Below are 19,582 nucleotides of genomic sequence, written 5' to 3' on the forward strand. Positions count from 1 at the left end.
TGTATATTTTGAGTCATGCACATGGGCATTCTTCCACAGCTCTTTGTTGACCACATGTTCTGAATTTTGATGTAGTTTGGCTCTTTGATTTGAAAAGGTTGCCAATCCCTGTCCTAGATAGTATGCAAACACATTAGGAAATGGCTCCTGTTCTGGTGAGTTTATAATCACAATAGACAAGACATACAATCAACGCATACAGAGGTGAAGTATTTTACCCATAGAAGCTCAATTGTGGAGCCAGAATTAGAGCCCAGGTCTTCTAGGTCAGTGCCCTGCCCACTAAAACAGGCTTCTCACTTTAACTTTTTAAGGGTGAGGGATCAAATCTTTGTTTGGGTGAAATCAAAGGCAAAGCCTCTCACCAAGCAAAAGAATATAAATATGAAACTCTCTGTCAACAAGGACATGAACCTCAGGTTCAAGTGAAAACTTACCAGCTTGTAGAGTAACACAAAACAAGATACATAAATGGCAAGGCAGGTAAAAGTTGGGAGGGAAGTTATGGTTGGGAAGGCACCAAATCCTTGAATTTCCTGATTTGTGTGCATTTAAAATTCTTAGCTACAATCTTCCATTAGGAAAAGGGTTCTCAAGCTGTGGATCACACTCCAAAGTGGGTTCTGACTAGTGTTCCCTCTAGGCTGTGCAGCAGCACAGCTTCATAGGTGATTAATCAGCCCCATCCAGTCAGTCAGCTCTGTGCAAGGAGCCCTGAGCCTCTGACTGGGAGGTGCTCATTAATCACCTGTGAAGCTGTGCTGCCCAGTAGCTTAGAGGGAACACTGGTTGTGACCCTGTTTTAATGGTGCGACTAGGGCTGGTGTTAAGACTTACTGCACCCAGGGACAAAGCCAAAGGGCTTCAGCACTGGGCAGGGGAAGTAAGGCTACATGCCCCCTGTTCAGGGTAGAAGCCCTTGGATTTCAGTGGTGGCTCCTCACCCCAGGGTGGCAGGACTTGGGCAGGCTCAGGATGCAGTGAGGTCATGGAGTAATGAGGTGGGATGTGGTGCATTAAAGTTTGAGAACCACTGTATTCGGGTATTTTTGTCAATATAAATGTGCTTTATATTTCCATTAAAGTCTACATCTGACTTCCTTTGTTAAGCACTTTGAGATCTATTGCTGAAAAGGGCTATATAAAAGTGTTAGTATTTATATTATTCCTTTAATACTACTAATGCTATTATGCAGTTTACCAATGCTGAATCTTATGCAAATAAGCAGTCAGTAAGACGTGTCAAAATAGGACATATGTCAGTTTGAATCTAAGCCTGTGAATGAGAGAACCTATTGCATTGTATTTCCTCAGTTACAGCTGCACAGTTATAGCAACGTTGATTTAAATCTGATCTAGTTAAAGTAATGCAAACCTCTAATATAGATAATCCAGTTTAACCTTTGCTTGGAATAAACTATGCAAACTTTACAGGGTAAGTTACCAAATTTAACTAAACTAATTTAAGCAAGGATTAAACTAGCTGAAGTGTTTCTCTGTTAGGGATTTGCATTGGTTTAATACCTCTGATTTCAAACCAATTTAATTATAGTGGTGCCAAGTTTCTAATATTGACCAAGCCAAAGCTTCACACACTGTTCAATCTCTGCACCTTCTGTGAACTCCTAACCATCAGCAGAGCAACCTTATCACTTCTGTTTCTTCCCATCTTGGCCCCATTGCCCGGTGCGATTTATTTTCCAGGGTTGGCTTGGTTGCAGTAAAGTGCAGCACACCATCATGAAAATACAGAAAAATCCCAGAAACACATCAGCATCCATCCTCATGCTCAAGATTTCCATTTTTTGATAGAGCCAAACACAACGAGGAGTTCTGTGGCACCTTAAAGACTTACAGATTTATTATAAGCTTTTGTGGGTAAAAACCACTTTGTCAAAAACATTGTAGTTCTATTTGATCTATGAATGCCAAGTGAGTAGTCCTTCATTTCTCATTTAGTGCTGTAATGTGACTTCATTGAACATTTATTTAAAACAGTTGCATTAACTAAGTTATTCTAATTAAATAAAGGAATAAATGTATTGTCTGAACAATGACGTACCCATCATTATGCTCAGAGCAACCTTTATTGCTCTTTGGATCTGATGTCTGCTCAGCTAAGCTTTTATGCTGAAGATTCAGGTAGTGGCCTTTTGGAGCTTTCTTAAAGGCCAGAGCCACTATAAAAAACTCTGAACAAAGAAGCCCCTGAAGCCATGCAGTTTTAAAAGGGTTTACAAAGCCCTCTGGGCCTCCTAGCTTATTTTGCAACAAGTCATATCCCATGAAGAAATTCACTTCTGTACAACCCAAAAGCAGAGTTAGATTAAAGAAAAAAGATGATCCCCTGCTGCTCTGTCTGGGCTTTTACTGCCATATCCTCTAAAGAAAAGATGTTCTGATGATATATTACCCCAATACATCATCCAGTGACAGTGTTCTCATGGTACTGTATCCTTAAAAATATGATGTATGCCAAAAGCAGTAACAGGGGACACATAAGGGGTTCTTTTTATCCTTTAAAATAATATGGTTGTTGGTTTTGTTCAAAGTGTCCCATGATACATATACCCTCAAAAAAAAATCAAGACGAGTCCTAAAAGTTTCTCAAGAATGGTAGATTACAAAACAAAAGAAAAAAAAAGACAGCTTCAAAAAAGTTCTTCATTTAAGCAAGTTTTCAAATAGAACAAAAGTGCTTGAGGAACCACCACCTAATAAAAATAGTAGCCCAAAAGAAAGTAGCAACAGTTTGTTTTCTAAGCACGTGGCCTCCCGACACTGCTGTTTTAGCCCTGTTCAAGTGTGTTAAGTGCTGACCCTGCTTTTTGTTTTTGTATGTGATCTTGCCTGTGCTCCACAGCAGTAAGTATTACAAAACCAAGAAATATTTACTGATGCCTGTTGAGGAAAAGAAGGTAGCAGTGCTGTGCCAGTTTGCATAGAAGAGCAAGAAAATAAAAAGGGAGGTGCAAGGAATATGACCATTTCAAGTGGAAGTTTTTGGAGGAAGCAAAAACTTTCAGGGTTGTTTTCTTCCCTGCCCTTCACCTGCTATGCCTCCCTCCTCCATACTTCAGGACCTCAGTTCAAACAGGATTGAGCTTTGTGCTGCTGTTATTAGTGTCACATTGAGGCATGGATAGCTTATCTCGGTGGTTGGCTTTTCAAAGGGTCTGATCCTCATCCCCTTAATATAGTGAGATCAGAGTGAAGGTCTAAATAGGGTCATGGTTGGAAAAGTGACTATTAAAAATGGTCCTTTATTTGACGTATCTTTTCCTTGTGTGTCTGTGCTTCATGATCACATTTTTTTTGGCCAGGCCACTGCTACTTTTGGACCAGTTTGTGCAGCCCTTCCTCACAATGGTGAACAGTTACACGAGTACTTATACTTCTGTCAATGAAACCACTATATGCCAAAAGAGGGTCAAAGCTGGTTGTTTGAAGGAGAAAGATGCAGAATGCCTTGTGGTACAGAGCAGACCCAGGTAATTGCATATTGATTTGTAAACGTTACCCTGGAAAGAAAGTTACTGTGTCTAAAAGAAGAAACTAATATTGCACAACCATGATCTGACTGAAAATTTCAGTGCTTGAAATCTCAATCAGGCAGGGCCACTCTCACTTCTGGAAAGCGAATTCCTTTTTTTCCCTCCCAAATATAAGCAAACCAACAGATTCTAGAATGTCCGAAGCATCTGAATCTCAATAATATGAATATATTGAGCAGAAGCAATACGAGTATATTTTTCAAAGACTTTGTTCCCCTTTCCTTTTCCCTACTCTGGCTCCACTTGCACAGCTGGAAGCAACAAAAATACCTGTTTTTGACAAGTAAATGGAGCTGACATCAGACTGAAGCAACAGCGTGAATGAGCTATGCACAATCCATTTGTCATTTTGACAAAGTGACTTTTGGTCACCAGTGGGACACTTTAAAGACATCTGCATGGTTGGCCTTGACCACCAACAATTCTTACAGCCTATAAAGGGCCCTGTGGGATTGAGAACACAACCTGCTTTAGAACTGACTCCTGCAGTTACGTCTCTTGATGGTTGTAAAGGCTGCATGATATATCAGGTGTGATTAAGATCTTTGCTAGCCGGTTATATTTACATAAGTATTGACTGCAGATAGCATCTTGTTAGCCTAAATAATAAGCCTCAACTGCCTGAAAAGGGGATTATACATGGCCAAAAATCCACAGAGCTAGAAACCCAGCTACCAATGATTTCAGTGTGTGGAATGGCACAGATTAGTCTGAAGAGCAGAACTCACACAGCAATACTATTATATAAGTAGAAAGGAAAGCACAGGAAGGAAGGGGAGGAGAGAAAGTCAGTCTGAAATTCAGAAACTCCACAATGCTAGTGAACAAGAGACCTTAGCAGCTTTAAGATGACATTAAATGGGATGTTAAATGGGGTACATAACAATGAGAGCCCCTTAAAAGTTTTAACATTCAGCCAAAGGAAATAAGAGTGCTAGTCATATATAAATCACACTAGACTTGTGTAAAATCTTGAGAAGATGTTTAAACAAAGAGTGCTATTCAACATCTGGCTGTGAAGTCACACATCATTTTCATGGCACAAAGTCTCACCTAGCTCTTCTCACTGCAACCAAGTAGAGTGCCAGTCTCAAAACAGTTTCCCATGCTTCCTGGCACAAAACAGGTGACAGGTGACCAAACAGACAGGAGTCAAAAGGACACATCTTCATCCCTCAGACTTGGCTGACGTCCAGTGAACTTCCCTTTGTGATATGTCTCCCTTTTTTAACTCTGACATTTGTACATGTCAGTGTGTGGGTCTGTTGTAAAAACCCAGACACCCCTACTTTAATAAACAGTAAGATCCTGAACATGGCTTTGGGTATTGAACATGTCATTCTTTGTAATGGAAGGAAGGAATAGTCACACCCTTGAATTTTGGAAATTTGTGATGCTGCTCCTACAGTTGGTATTTGGGTAACAGAGCTCTTTGTGGATTAGAGACCTTATCTCACCTCAGTCAAATTGTGTATCAGCAGCTGTATATGTGGTGCAGTATTACCATATCCTAAAAATTAAGGTTAAGCAAATCATACCTTTGTATAAGTATACTAGCTATTTGTTAATCTTCCACATCATGTTTTCCTTTCCCTGCAGATGCTTAATGAGACTAGAACACAAATCTTTCAAGGTCTCCTCCTTAAATGAAGTCAAGTATCAGAGGGGTAGCCGGGTTAGTCTGAATCTGCAAAAGCGACAAGGAGTCCTGTGGGACTCCTCGTCGCTTTTCCTTAAATGAAGGTTCTTATTAGTTACTCCTTCAATATTTTAAAGTAGAATTTTAAAATTTTCCAACCTTCTTTCAAACATTTACTTTAAAAATATCCTTGTTTCCAGGCACATGTGCATCCCAGAATGAATGTTTAGCATGAAAGCATTTACCAGTTCAGATCACTGACTCACCTATTCTTGAAGATAGACTTCAGCAGGGCAGTAGCCAACATCAGTTGTTTAAAAAAAAATGTGATATGCATGAAAATTGAGTTGTTCCTAAAACATTTTCTTTCCTCCAGAAGTGATTAGATAAAACTCTGAAGTATGCAATTGATTACTCTTGTCAATGTCTTAGCTTGCACAGATACATGTTAGGTTAATAGTCCTTTTTAAAATCCATTCCAGCCACAACATGTGACATGATGATACCCTCCTGAGTAGTGAATTCCAAAGGGTACAGCCTGCAGGTGCTTCACTAACTGTTATCATGAAATCACCATACTTAGGTTGCCTTCAAGCAATTGTTTATCAATTAACTCTTCCTTCTCCCCACCCCTTCTCAATTATACATAATCACTAGCCATGACTCAGTCAGACTAAAAAAAACACAGCACAACACTTTTTGTAGCTCTTCAATCACTTCTAGCCCTTCTCACATAAATGAACACACACATGGTGTTTGTGTTGTTTTTGACAACTCTGTATGATGGGAAGGCATAATTTGTAGACTAGCTGTGCAACTAATAATGCAAATATCTTTTTTTCTGTTAATTGTCTATTAACAGATTGCAATTTTTGGAAATGTACTCACTATTCAGAATTATTTGTGAATTTCTTCCGTGAATAATTCTTGCTCTAAGGTTATTGGAAAACAGGTCATGACTGAGTCTGAAAATGAAATTATAGACACCTCATTTTAATAGTTTATATTATATTATTGCCTTTACCTTAAGAATACGTAAATAGCTACAATTAATGATAAAGGGAAGGTCCTGATGCTGATAATGTTTACATCAATGGTACTGGTCCTATGAGTAAAGTTACTCATTTGAATAAGTATTTGCAACACTGGAGCCCAAGGCAGTTACAGTATAGAAATGATTCGGTCTGGAGCCTCATTTCCCCACATTTGGGACTGAAAACTCATGAGAACAACTTGTAAGATTTTGACATAATTAAACTCATCCTAGATTTATTCATCCTTTAACCCAAACTGGAGACTAAGTTGCAAATTGCACATCTAACCCCACCTCTAGTTTTATTACTGTTGAAACTGGCTGAAGGAGCAGGGGGGAGGGAATTGCAAAGGGCTCCTAACTTTTCTGTCACACTTTATTGAAATGTATACATTTAGAGGTTTTTCTGGTTTAAACACAGAGAAAAACTGTCAGAAAAGTTTTCTATCTTTTACCCAAATTTTGACACATTCACCATTTTATACCCAGTTCTAATTGTACATTGTATACAAAAACCACATAAATTGTGGGGGTTTTAGGTTTTTCAAGAAAAATCCCAAAAACATTTGAAGGAAAACAACAGCTAAACTTTTTTTTTTCATTTTCATCAACATTTTTCACTCTAACCAAACACATTTCCAACTCTAATACTAATTAACAGCACTGTCAATCTGCTTGGCCAATTGCAGGAACAATTCTAAAAAAAGGTCTAAAAGTCTTCTTCTTAAAAAAAGTCTAAAAAGAGAAAAACACAAGAAAAGACAACCTCAAACCAGAAAGATGCAGGAATTGGATGAGGAACTTTAGGTAACCACAAATAAAGAAGAGGAATATTACAAACTATGGATGAAAACATTTTAAAATATAAAATCAAGCTATAAGGAGAGAGAAATGCATAGCACTGGCATAGAGTCCAGCTAGCTAGAACAGGAGAGATTTGAACAGGATTGCTGGCCCAAGTGTCTAATTTTTGTCCTGAAAATCCAGATGAAAAGGGGACCTGACAGTGTCTAGACAGCACTACAGGCTGACAGCTAAAGTCCAAAAAAAACCCAACAAATGGTCTGGGAGCACTTTATAGACTAACAAAACATGTACAGGCAGTCCCCGGGTTACATACGATAGGGACTGTAGGTTTGTTCTTAAGTTGAATCTGTAAGTCGGAACTGGCGTCCAGATTCAGCCGCTGCTGAAACTGATCAGTTTCAACAGCGGCTGAATCTGGATGCCAGTTCTGACTTACATACAGACTCAACTTAAGAACCCCAGGCATCCCCAAGTCAGTTGCTGCTGAAACTGATCAGCAGCTGATTCCAGGAAGCCTGGGGCAGGGGCTTCCTGTAGTCAGCCACTGGTCAGTTTCAGCAGCGGCTGACTTGGGGACGCCTGGGGCAGAGCAGCTGGGGTGCTGCTGGGTTGGTCCAGTAGCGCTGCCGCTCCTCGGCGCTACTGGACCAACCCAGCAGCACCCCAGCTGCTCTGCCCCAGGCATCCTGATTCAGCCGCTGCTGAAACTGACCAGCAGTGGCTGAATCAGGACGCCTGGGGCAGAGCAGCTGGGGTGCTGCCAGGTTGGTCCAGTAGCGCCCAGAGCGGCGCTACGGGACCAACCGGCAGCGCCCCAGCTGCTGTACCACAGGCGTCCGGAGCAAAGCCGCGGAGCACGGGGGCAGCGGGACAGCCCAGACGCGCTATGGCTGTCCTGCTGCCCTCGGGCTCTGTGGCTTTGCTCTGCTTTGCTCCCCGTCTCCCTGGTCTAGAGACCAGGGGGACGGGGAGCAAAGCGGCGGAACACGCGGGCAGCGGACAGCCCAGACGCGTCTGGGCTGTCCGCTGCCCGCGTGCTCTGCCGCTTTGCTTCCTCTCCCTGGTCTGCTGGAGACCAGGGAGAGGGCCCCGTTCGTAACTGCGGATCCGACATAAGTCAGATCCGCGTAACTCGGGGACTGCCTGTAGATGGTATCATGAGCTATCGTGGGCACAGCCCACTTCTTGTAAGCATTTGCTGTTGACTTCTGTTCCACCACTGAGAAGGGAGGAAGACCAGCTGCTGCTGGATCTGGAGAACCACTCAGGACCAGCCTGGCACCGGCAAAGAGAAGTAACAGCAGCTGGCATGTGACATTTTTGAGGCATAGGGCTGGTGGACAGACACACAAGATGAGCACCATTCACAGCTTTACTTGTGCCTAGCGCTGTAGTGCATCTTGCCCAGTAACCCCCATCCCGAAACATGGTTTTCCTTGTCCAATCCTGCCTCAGTCACCCCTCCCACCGTGGTGCATGTCTTGCCCTCAAAAATCCTGCCCACATCACCCTTCCCACCTAGCGTCCTGCTCAGGGGGCAGTGTAGAGAAATGGAGAGAGCAGCAAGAGATGGGGAGGGGAGAAGAGGAGTGGGCTGGGGTCTTGATTGAAGAGGTGGAGCAGAGGCAGGGTCTAACGGGGAAGAGTAGAAGCAGGGGGCAGGGAAGATTCCAGCTCTCAGTGCCCAGTTTTAACGAATTAGAAAACTGGCCACCCTAGACTAGAAGATTGAGTGTAAAGATGTGTTGCACACTGCAAAAAGGGCACTTTCCCAGACATAGAGGATCAACTACAAAACACATACAATGTGACTGGGGATTACAGTGGATGAGAAGCTGGATATGAGTCAACAGTGTGCCCTTGTAGCCAGGAAGGCTAATGGCATATTAGGGTGCATTAGGAGGAGCATTGCCAGCAGATCTTGAGAAGTGATTATTGACCTTCATTCAGCTCTGGTGAGGCCGCATCTGGAGTATTGTGTGAAGTTCTGGGCCCCCCACTATAGAAAGCATGTGGACACATTGGAGAGGGTCCAATGAAGGGCGACCAAAATGATTAGGGGCTGGAGTGCATGACCTATGAGAAGAGACTGAGGGACTTGGGTTTGTTTAGTCTACAGAAGAGAAGAGTGAGGGGGTATTTGATAGCAGCTTTCAATTTCCTGAAGGGAGGTTCCAAAGAGGATGGAGAGAGGCTGTTTTGGCAGAACAAGGAGCAATGGTCTCAAGTTACATTGGGTGAAGTATAGGTTGGACATTAGGAAAAACTATTTCACTAGGAGGGTGGTGAAGTACTGGAATGGGTTACCTAAGGAGGTGATGGAATCTCCATACCTAGAGGTTTTTAAGTCTTGACTTGACAAAGCCCTGGCTTGGTTGATTTAGTCGGGATTGGTCCTGCCTTGGGCAGGAGGCTGGACTTGATGACCTCCTGAGGTCTCTTCCAGCTCTATGATTCTAAGATTCTAAAGACAAAAGGAATATGAAAAGTAGAAGAGTTAGCACTGCATAGGATGTGATATGAGGAGGAGGGCAGCGTGGCTATGTCTACACTATGACTTTTGCCGCAAGAATGTATGCAAATGAAGCACGGATTACCTTTTTTGAGGTATAGCGATCTTGCACAAAAAGGTGTTTTTGCACAAAAAGGAAACGTCCACACTGCTTGTTTTTACACAAAAACCCCTAGCGCAAAAATGGAATTAAAGAGAGTATGAAAATGAAGTGCGAGAAAATGCTAATCTGCACTTCATTTGCATAGGCTCTTGTGGTAAAAGTCATCGTGTAGACGTGGCCTATAAGAGCCTGCTGGACAGAAGGAAAGGTCAGGAAACATGAGAGGAGGCAGATATGATTGTAACTAGATAAAAAGTGATTGCATACCAGCACAGTATGTTTTTAATACTCGCTGTGTTATTAGCAACACAGGTAAAGATTTTTACACAATATGTTTTTTTACTGTCATGATATTATTTGACTATGAGCTTCATGTAAAAAAGAAACAAAATAATCCCCCACAAACACTGGGTTTCCTTTCCTTTTGAGTTTTATTTAAATTAACTTTTTTCTCCCCTCAGAAATTTCTATTAAATCATGATGGAGAAATAAAACCAGTTATAAAAATATTTTTCATACAATATGGCAGCACAAAGCTGAACACCAGAAATATATGTGATACTGCAAGCCATTAAGCTACAGGACCACACTTTAAAAAAGGCTTTTAACAACTCAATGGAAGAAACTTGAAAGCCTGTAAAATCCATGTACAGCTACCTGGATGCCTTTAAAACTCCATTTTGATATTGGACCAGCTTTTTAATAATGTTGTTCTTATTGGCAATAAAAAAATGCCTTTATATAAACTGACCCATTTTGTACTTGCCATAGAAAGTTTCCAAAGACATTTGCAATGTATATTACATTCTTCCATTTAGATTATGGCATTTATTTTGCCCATCACAATTTATTTACTGTATTAGTTACTCATTTTAATTATGCTCTTTTGTATTCAAGTTTTCCAAGCTTTAAATTATGTCACAGTGAAGCTTTTTCCCATAATTGTTATACTGAATCCTCAACGTGAGTGCAGCATTCCTATTGTCAGCATCCATCTAGCAGGGTTGTGCCAATCCAGCACTGTGTGTGTGTGGCTCAATACAGCAAATTCACAGTCAGAGATGTGCAAGTAGTGAATGATTCATGTGCTAAATAGCCCAATGATAATGTGAAATAGCTATTTCAAGCCTCATGTATCTCTGTTACTGCAGATTTATGGAACAGCTTAATCATGTTATGTCACTTGTAATGCATGACTTCCTGTTGCAACAAATGTGAATCTCATGATGCAGAATAATAAGTTGAAATGTAAAGGCAAAAACACCTTTGTTGGGTGTGCAACACTGTAATCAGGCAATACATAGCAACAAGCCAATCTGAAAAGGATCTGACTGATGAGAACAGGGTAAATGGGAAATTCAGCACAGTTCACCAAGCACTTGAGTCCTTTTCAAGACACTGGGCTAAATTTAGTGTCACTCTTGCTGCAGACAGAAAAGTGATAATTGGAAACAACATGGGTGTCCAGTATGTAAAGTGAGGGAAGGCTCTGTCTTCCCAAAACACCAGGCATGGCCCCACCCACACTCTATCCCCAGAGCACTTGCAGTAGGAGTTCTGGGGAAGAGTGTTGCTGCCCCCAGCACCTGCCCTCCTCGTGCTCCAGGACTGGAGAGACAGGGCTGAGACAGGCCCTGGAGCTAAGCAGGCTGGGACTACGCCGTGTAGTGCACACCCTCTGACCTCCTCCAGGACTGGAGAGGCTCGGGCCATGCCACACGCCTTCTGCCCTCCTCCCTCCCCTGGGTGGCAGAGGCCACACCACATGGAGCACCTTCCTTCCTCCCCCTGTGCTCTGTGGCTAGAGAGGCGGGGCTGTGTGGGGTTGCACAGTGCAGCACATCCTCCTCCGGGGCTAGGGTGAGTGTGCACCTGCCTGCTCCTCTCCTCTTCCCGTGTTTGGGAGGAGAAGCGCGCACACAGCATGCTGCCCCGCCTCCCTATGGGCGCAGGGATGGGGTGGGGCCTCAGAAGAAGGGGCGGGGCTAGAGCCAAATCCCCAGCTGTGCCTTCACCAATTGCCCATGGGAAACAACTTAAATTCTGTGAAGCACACAGAAAACAAAATCAAAACCTCGCTCCATCAAGTAACATATAAATAATAAATGACACCAATTAATAATTTACAGTTTTATAGCACCTTTCTATCAGGTAAGATTCCAAAGCATATTACAGACTTAAACTGCTACTACAGACCAAATACTAGCTGACAACTGAAAATCGGTCTGATCCCCCAAAGGACTATGTGACAAAAGCAGTATAATTTATGACTATACACAGGCTCAGAACAGGTCTAGCTGCATAATATATTCTCACCCAGCCCCAAAATAAATTACATGTGAGATGGTAAGCTGGCAGCATGGTTTGGTTAGGGCATCCATAGCTGTATGTGGTATGCTCACATCACGCCTCTCCTCAACTCCATTTGGAGAAGACCTGAGGAGCAGGCTCTCTATATGTTTCCTCTATATGTATGTGACAGTATAATAATAGTAGAGTCTATGAGCTGTTTGCAGAGTCTACTAAACCAAGTTGTTTCTACTGCAGGTAATTAACCTTAGTCTCTTATTTTAATAAATCCTTGCTCCTACCAGTACTTTTATATACACAGACCATCCTCCAACAGCTCTGGCAAAACATACACAGATACGTAGCTACACTAAACACCATTTTTCTATTTAAGAGTGTACATTTGCCTTTTTAAAATTGGATAAAAACTAATAAAACACAGTATTCTGATGGAGCATGTTTGCACTTTCAAATACTGATCAAAATAACATTCTCTTACTAAGAGTCTATGAGAATTACTATTAAACCACGGTAACTGAAGCTCTTTTGTCTTCTTGGGTTTGAGTGGTGGTGTTTATGAAGGGGGTGAAGAGAAAACTAATTATATTGTAAAGTAATAAAGGAAGAGGATCATTGAAATTGACAGAGATGCTCTTTTTGTATGTTCTTTAGAAGAAACTATATTAAATATAATAGATATGAAAGAATTGTTTGATGGGGTTTTTTTAATATATACTTTTCCACTGAAATTCATCTGGGCTACATTATATCTTGACACAACAAAAATTGAATCCTGCTGTACTAAAACACTGCCATCTTCATCAAACATGTGCTGAACATTTGGTCTCATGCTGGCCATCCACACTCAGATATGGATTTGTGCAATAGAAGCCTCTAGGATACTTGCAGGTAAATAATCCCAGAAAACCCAGATAAGATAACTTTCTTGCCTTTTCTTTTCCTGGGTGGGTTATTATTGTATGGCTTGATTTAAAATGTGGATCAAAAACATGACAAGTTAGGTGGAATACTGGTTCTTATAACATTAAATTCAACATATTTTTTATCAGAAAAGGTCAAATTCTTATATTGCATATTTGGAGTTAAAAACAGAAATTTAAACTACAGAATGATGTTTCATGCCCAATAAAATTCATGCCAAGCTAAGCTCTGACTTCTAGTTTCCTTAGCTCTTGCCTCAAAGCTTTCCTCAGGTTTCCATCACTGGGTTATACTTTCTGGCTCACATTTGTTTCCTTCTGTTCTGGATTTAGGTGATAAAAGGTTGAGAAGTATGATTACCACTCTTCAGGTGTAGTCATCAGGTTTAAGGCAAAGGGCAGAATGGAGGGAAGAAATGGAACAGCTTGTGTGGTTTGTCAAGGTCACCACTGGCTTCTATCAGCTGTTATTTCATATGTGACACACACATTTTTCTTATGGCATGAGGAAAATACTCCACCCTCTTGAGAACATGAGAACCGTTTTTGGTGTAGGTTTAATACATGACAGATAAGCTCCTGCAACCATCAGGCCATCAGTACCTTTCTAGAGTCTAGTCACCCAGTTCATTGTAATTAAGAACAACAGATATGTCTCACCTATCTCTTTGAACTAGTATGCTATTTTCTTTTTCATGTTAAAACTACATCCCTCTGACTCCAGCCAATAAATAAGGTTATTCTTGGATCCCTCCTTGCTTCTGGCGAGGTGTTTAGGTTTATGCAGACGATGATGAATGAGAATGAAATTACATGGCTCTCTTCACCACCACCACCACAACCATCCATCATCATCATCATCATCATCACACCACCACCGCTGCTGCCATGAGCTCATCCCACCTTTGAAAATTCAGAGCTCAACAGTTTAATTCAGGATAAATTGATTCTGTGGGACTTTAGGTTTTTGCACTATAATTATATACAGCTCCATCTCACCTACTTCTGCCAGACTGTAGCATTTTTATGTCTTTTCCAAGCTTATGTTAAAGTATATATTTTAAAAAAAATACTATGATATCAGATGTGGTCCTATTTTCAGCTTTGGACCACTTTCAGCCAAAAATCTCGACCAACAAAAACTGAGCTAAACCTGCTCATTTACTGTACTAATAACAGTTTAACTTGAAATATTCCATGCACATTTTATATAAAGAACATTCATATCAACAAATTCTAATCTAAGCTTCCATTTACATTCATTAACGATAGCCAGTTTTTCATTTTCCTTTTAATATCTTGAGTCTAAAGTACATACCTGAACTCTGAAAAATTCAAAACAGTATCGAATATGATAGGTCTTAATCTTTGTGTAATGTCACACTAACCCATGTTTAACATCTATGTCCCATGGCCTCAATCCTATACTTCTGTGCATTGAATCAGTTTCAAGATTGTATCTGTGGGGGACATTTTTACAATGGACTTTCTGCAGTTTGTATCTTACATTGGATATTGTAGCTATAATCCTCAAAAGTTCTAAAGAATTTAATGGCAGACATAAATGTATGACCACCTTGAACTGAATCAATGCTTTGCTGGTATAAATATGAATGTCATCAAACATATCTATACCCATCATTACCATATTAAATTCATACATGTTCTCTTAAGCCTGGGCTTCTGTCAATCAACCACAGATTCCACAACATTCCACAGCTATTCTTTGCATAAAGAGTAATATTTTAGACTTTGTATTTTTCAAGCCTTAAGTTAGTACAAACTGATTTTGTAGCCAATTTCATTAAAAATCATTCATTCATTTTTTTTTATTTTTTCTATAATTCAGTACAACATACTGTACCATCTAGGAGACACTTGGATTCTTGTGTAAAATGTGAGTAATCATCTTTTTCCAATATAATTTCATTTTATAGTGACAATATTATAGTGACTATTGTTCCTCAGAAGTTTCGTTTACTTAATCTTTGTTACTACTAACTTGTGATATAGAAAGTCACCTTCACCTATTTATAATATCTTAGTGTTGTGCTTCTTACATGTTAGAAAAAGTCCATTGCACTATTTAGACAGAGAATTCCAGATACCATTTCTTTTTCCGGTTATGATCAAAGTCTCCTTACACAAGAAAGCATGGGCACTGTTCTTGGTTACCTTCAGCTTGCTTTGCTCTATTCCAATGGCACAAAGCAGGCAACAAACCAGTTTACTTGGGAATTTTCCTGGTATAAAGGTATTCTCCAGGAGGCATGGAACCACAGATGTAGGATGATTTGCCAGTACAAAGAGGAAGACAGAGCACCTCTGCATTTCAGCGATCCCAACACATGGAACAGCACTTCAAGGATGTTGGCAGCCAAATATAAGTTAAAGCTCTCAAAATCCAGATGTCACAAAACTGGTGTAAAGCCATCTTTTGCCCACCCAGAATTTAAAAGTAATCTCAGTCAGCAGACCCGAAAATGTCCTACTACCACAGTAATTTGTCCATCGTTGTGGTGAAAAAATAAGAGTTTGCTAACAATGCCACTATACTATCCACATCAGCTCACAAAGGGAAGTGTTGAGGATGGAAAAGGATGGTCTTGTGGTTAAATCACTGGAGTGGGCGCTAGAAAACCTAGCCTATATTCCCGCTTTTTCCCCAGATCTCTTGTGAGACTTCTGTACATTACATTTCTCGTCTGCAAAACTGAAGCTATTAGTGTAAAGTTTTTGTGAGGCTAAATTCATTAATGTTTGTAAAGGGCTTTGAGATTATTAAATGGAAAGCATTATAGAAATACAAAGTACTTTTGTTGTAAGAACTATTGTTTTATAGCCACTTATAATGCCATAGTTTTGCTTCTTTGCAGATTAGGTTACCTGAACCCTTTAAACATTTAATATTAATGAGTAGTTGCAATCTGTACACAAAAGCAAAGGGTAATTTATCAGATTTGAGTTAGTGGTAAGATATAAACTCTTCAAAAGACTTTCTTGAACATACATATAGAGAGAGACGGTTCTTGCCTGAGAAAGATTGTTCTTTAGGCCATATAGATTCAATGTTCTTCTAGTATTTTTTGCAGTGTTCATCCACCTTGTTTTCATGCCATGTTAATCCATGTTTTCTAAAAGTGTGTTGACTGAGACAATGTTACAAACTATAAAGGGGTCTGATATTTTGCCCTGATGTGTTACTGTTAGTCTGACATTGACCTACATCAAGTGTTTCTTCACTGCTATTAGCTCCTTTCCATTAGTTAGAGCTGTGTGGCAGATATTTGGGAAACAAAATCTTGGACCAATCATAAAATCCATCTTGATGTATATTTTTCCCTTTTATTTCTTTCATGTCCATGCCTTTCTCTCACCCCTTCCCCTTCAGAATTCAATACCAATTTTTGTCATTGACGTTTAAAAAGTTATCAGTGGTCCTGAATCCAAAAAGTCCATGGATGTCAATGCAGTCTTCAGTAGGTTTGATCAACTAAAGAGCATCCAAAATGTTTAACTGTGAAACTGAAAGCCAGTGCAAGAAATGGGGATATTTCCCTCAGGAAAGGACTACAAAGTAGAGGTACTTCAGTGTAATTGTTAACAAATATGGCAGCTGAATTCCAGCTCAAAAAGCAGTGACTGCCTCAGAATGACATTCTTTATGAAAATATCATGCATGCTCACATTGTCTTCTTATTACAATCAGTCTAGTCAAGAGTGCCTGAAAATATACTGTGTTGTACTTTGAAAACTAAAGTTGTGGACTTTAAATCAGCTGCACTTTTTTCTTTACTGACTTGTGGCATCCCTCATTTTGGCCCCTCATGCCATTTTTTCAATAGTTAACATCTGTATAGGTTGAAAGCAACACGCCTCTAAGCCCCACATTTCAACCTCCTTGCTCTGCTCATAAGTACCAGCTATGCAGAAATCTCATGCCAAAGTACATGTGACTTTGTAAAAATAATTATCACCACAAATTCACATGATAAATGTAGTTATCAGCAAGTCTCACAATGTCATATTAAAGTCATTTATGAGTTTAAAGTGAAAATGATGATTCCAAGATAGCAAACTGGAATATTTTCTAGTTATCTCAGTATTGAGATAACCTTGCATTGCATAAAGGCAACAAATGCCTAAGATTTGATTATGCAATGTATTCCTTTCTTTGTACAGTTACTTTTAGTACATTCCTTAGTGTTCGTATTACCTGAAATCCAAACTTACCAGGCAAATGCACATTATACAAGGATTGTCTGTGATAAATGGTATCTGTAGGACTTCCCCTTCATTTTCACATTTTGCAACAGATCCTGAGATGGAAAGCAAAATAAAAAAATATGTTTTCAAATTTTAATTCACTGGCTGTCTTCAGTATTCAGATTTCTAATTCTGATTTAAGCTCCTGTACAGCTCCTAGCTTCCGTTTTAAATTTTACCTGCTCTAAATAACCAGTATCAGAAGCAAATGCACAAAAACTATTCAAAGGGGCAGTTTCTATAAGATCCTGATGAGAGCTAGTATGTGACTAGTCTTATTCTTCTGTACAAAATCTAGACTTGCCTAGTGTGCCCCCCATTTACAACAGAGATGATTCTTCTCCTCTCAGATGAGCTGTGCAATAGTGAGTATTTCATTAATCATGGGATACTTCTTTAAATGATCTAATCTAAAGCTCATTGAAATCAGTGGAAAGAATTCCATTATTTCAGTGGGCTTTGGGTCAGCCCCCTAGGTACAGTACCAACAACTCAACCCTTTTTCTGGTCCATAAGGAACAGACTCTGCCAGGAGAGTCGATTTACAAAAGGAGTCACGTTAGAAATCTCCTGTATGGTCTCTATCCCTATTAGTCCTGTATTATCTCATGCTGGGATCACTTTTTGAAATCTAATACCTCTTGCTTTTACTAAAAATTGACTTAACGTTTTCCTTCATGCACCAGGTGTCAGTAAAGTATGTCCTTCAAGGGGGGACAACTTAGGACGTCACCTGCCTGAATACTTGTCATTACAATCATTAATGTTTTCTTCTGGAATGCGTTTTAAAACACACAAATGGACAGTGGCAATCTAGTATTTCCAACACACAATGCACTAAACAACACAACAAAGCGCCACCACTTCTTTGCTATAAATGCTGAGTATTTATCACCACTCCAAGAGCTCAGCGCGGCGCTGGGAGGTGGGAAGCTGGTTGGATGTCAAGGAGCTTCTGGGCTTTAGCCGGTCCTGGTTGCCCAGCATCACTTGTCAATGGGAAAAGGCTTCTCTTGCCGGCCCCCCTGCCCCGGGATGCTGAGCGGGGCCAGCCCCAGCCGGAGAACTGCCCAGGCGGGCTCTGCCCTGCCCTTACCTGTCAGGAAGGAGGAAGCCAGAGACCTCCGGAGCCACAGGGGGCTGAGCAGGAGCCAGGCGGTGAAGGGCAGCGCGGGGCAGCGGAGCAGCCGAGCCAGAGCGCTGCCGCTGGAGAGCCAGAGCATCGTCCCCTAGAGCCGGGCGCGGGCTGCGGCGGACAGAGGGGCTCCCGGCGTGCGAGGAGCCGGGGAGGGGAGGGAGGGACGCGGTGCCGGGGATGCAGGGCGGGAGGAGGGGTCCTGCCGCCGCCGCTGCTCTGTGTCTCCCCAGGGCGGCGCGGAGCTTCCTCGCCCGAGGGGGCTGCGCGGGGCGCCGGCGGGCTGGGCAGCGGGAGCGGAGCCCGGCTCGGCGCTCACAGGGCGAGTGGCTGGACAGCCCGCGCTGCCGCCGCCCCCAGCCCCAGCGCACACCCCCGGCCGCGCCGCCTGCCCGGGCCCCCGCTGCGCCAGGGGCGGGGAGAGGCAGGGCCCGGCTCCGCAGGGGGCAGCAGGGGACGCGGCCCCGCCGGGCGAGCCCCCGCGGCTCGGGCACCCGAGCAGAGGCGGGGCCGGGGCTTCGGTGTTGCTCCGCTCCGGCCGCACGGCTAGGAGCTGTCAGCGCCTCGCCACCACCCCCTTCGCCCCTTCCGTTCCTCTTCTAGCCTGCACCGTCTCTCCCGCAAGCCTTCTTGTCCCCGGCCCCCTCCCGTGCCAGCACCTCACACCCCACTTCTCTGCCAATACACACCAGGCACCCCCCACCCCGGCTCCTCCGCATCCACCTTCTCTACTACAGCCCCAGCCTTTCCCGGGTGACTTATGCATAGGGGTTGGGGGGGGGGGATCTAAAATAGGAGAAGTGACTCCACTGCAAGTGTAAACCGGGACTGCTGTGGGAAGGAGGAGGTCACGTTTGGTGCTGTCAGTGAGACAGCCTCACCTCCTTCTCCCTAGTGTGTGTGTGCTGGGGGGCTCGCTGGCTGTCAGTGACCAGAGGGCAAGAAATCCCCGGGAAGAGCGGGGCTGACGTATTCACAGTTCCAGACCAGCTGTGTATTTACTCAGCCTCCCACGGGAAAAGCTACCCCGTCCCACGACGCGCAACACAGAGACAGCCCAGCACCAGCCGAGAGGGGACTCCAGAGAGGAAGGAAAAGAGGGAATATTCATTCGCACAGCTGTACCAATTGGGATCCTGTTACTGTGCTGCCCCCTCTCTCATTACAGCTGCAACAAAACCTAGCCACCCACCCACAGCCAGGAAGGCAGGCACTACACTTTTGCAAATCCAATCGGTCCTTTCTGGAGGAAGGCAGCGTTACCAGACATACTTTTGCCAAATGTTTCATCCTGTCCTTACCT

The 19,582-nt window shown here is 42.4% G+C and overlaps 1 protein-coding gene across 7 annotated transcripts in view; it reads right to left on the reverse strand.

Moving 5' to 3' along the window:
• BMPER (BMP binding endothelial regulator) overlaps positions 1-18,939 on the reverse strand; it is a 212,129-nt gene extending 193,190 nt beyond the window's left edge. For 3 of the 7 annotated variants that reach the window (XR_012901885.2, XR_012901884.2, XM_014574030.4), the window contains exons 1-2: positions 18,241-18,938; positions 17,112-17,197 (exon numbers count right to left, since the gene is read on the reverse strand). Coding sequence is in view for 3 of the 7 variants with exons in the window: in XM_014574030.4 (XP_014429516.2) it covers positions 17,112-17,197; positions 18,241-18,367 (213 nt within the window). In the remaining 4 variants the exon portion in view is untranslated. Of the gene's footprint in view, positions 1-5,459; positions 5,618-17,111; positions 17,198-18,240 lie in introns of those variants that run through there. The other 4 variants (XM_075921755.2, XM_075921754.2, XM_075921757.2 and 1 more) reach the window with 2 other exon arrangements.
• Positions 18,940-19,582: the final 643 nt, after the last annotated feature.

Source organism: Pelodiscus sinensis, chromosome 2, assembly GCF_052426305.1.
Source record: "Pelodiscus sinensis isolate ZL-2025 chromosome 2, ASM5242630v1, whole genome shotgun sequence".
NCBI classification, from domain to species: domain Eukaryota; kingdom Metazoa; phylum Chordata; order Testudines; family Trionychidae; genus Pelodiscus; species Pelodiscus sinensis.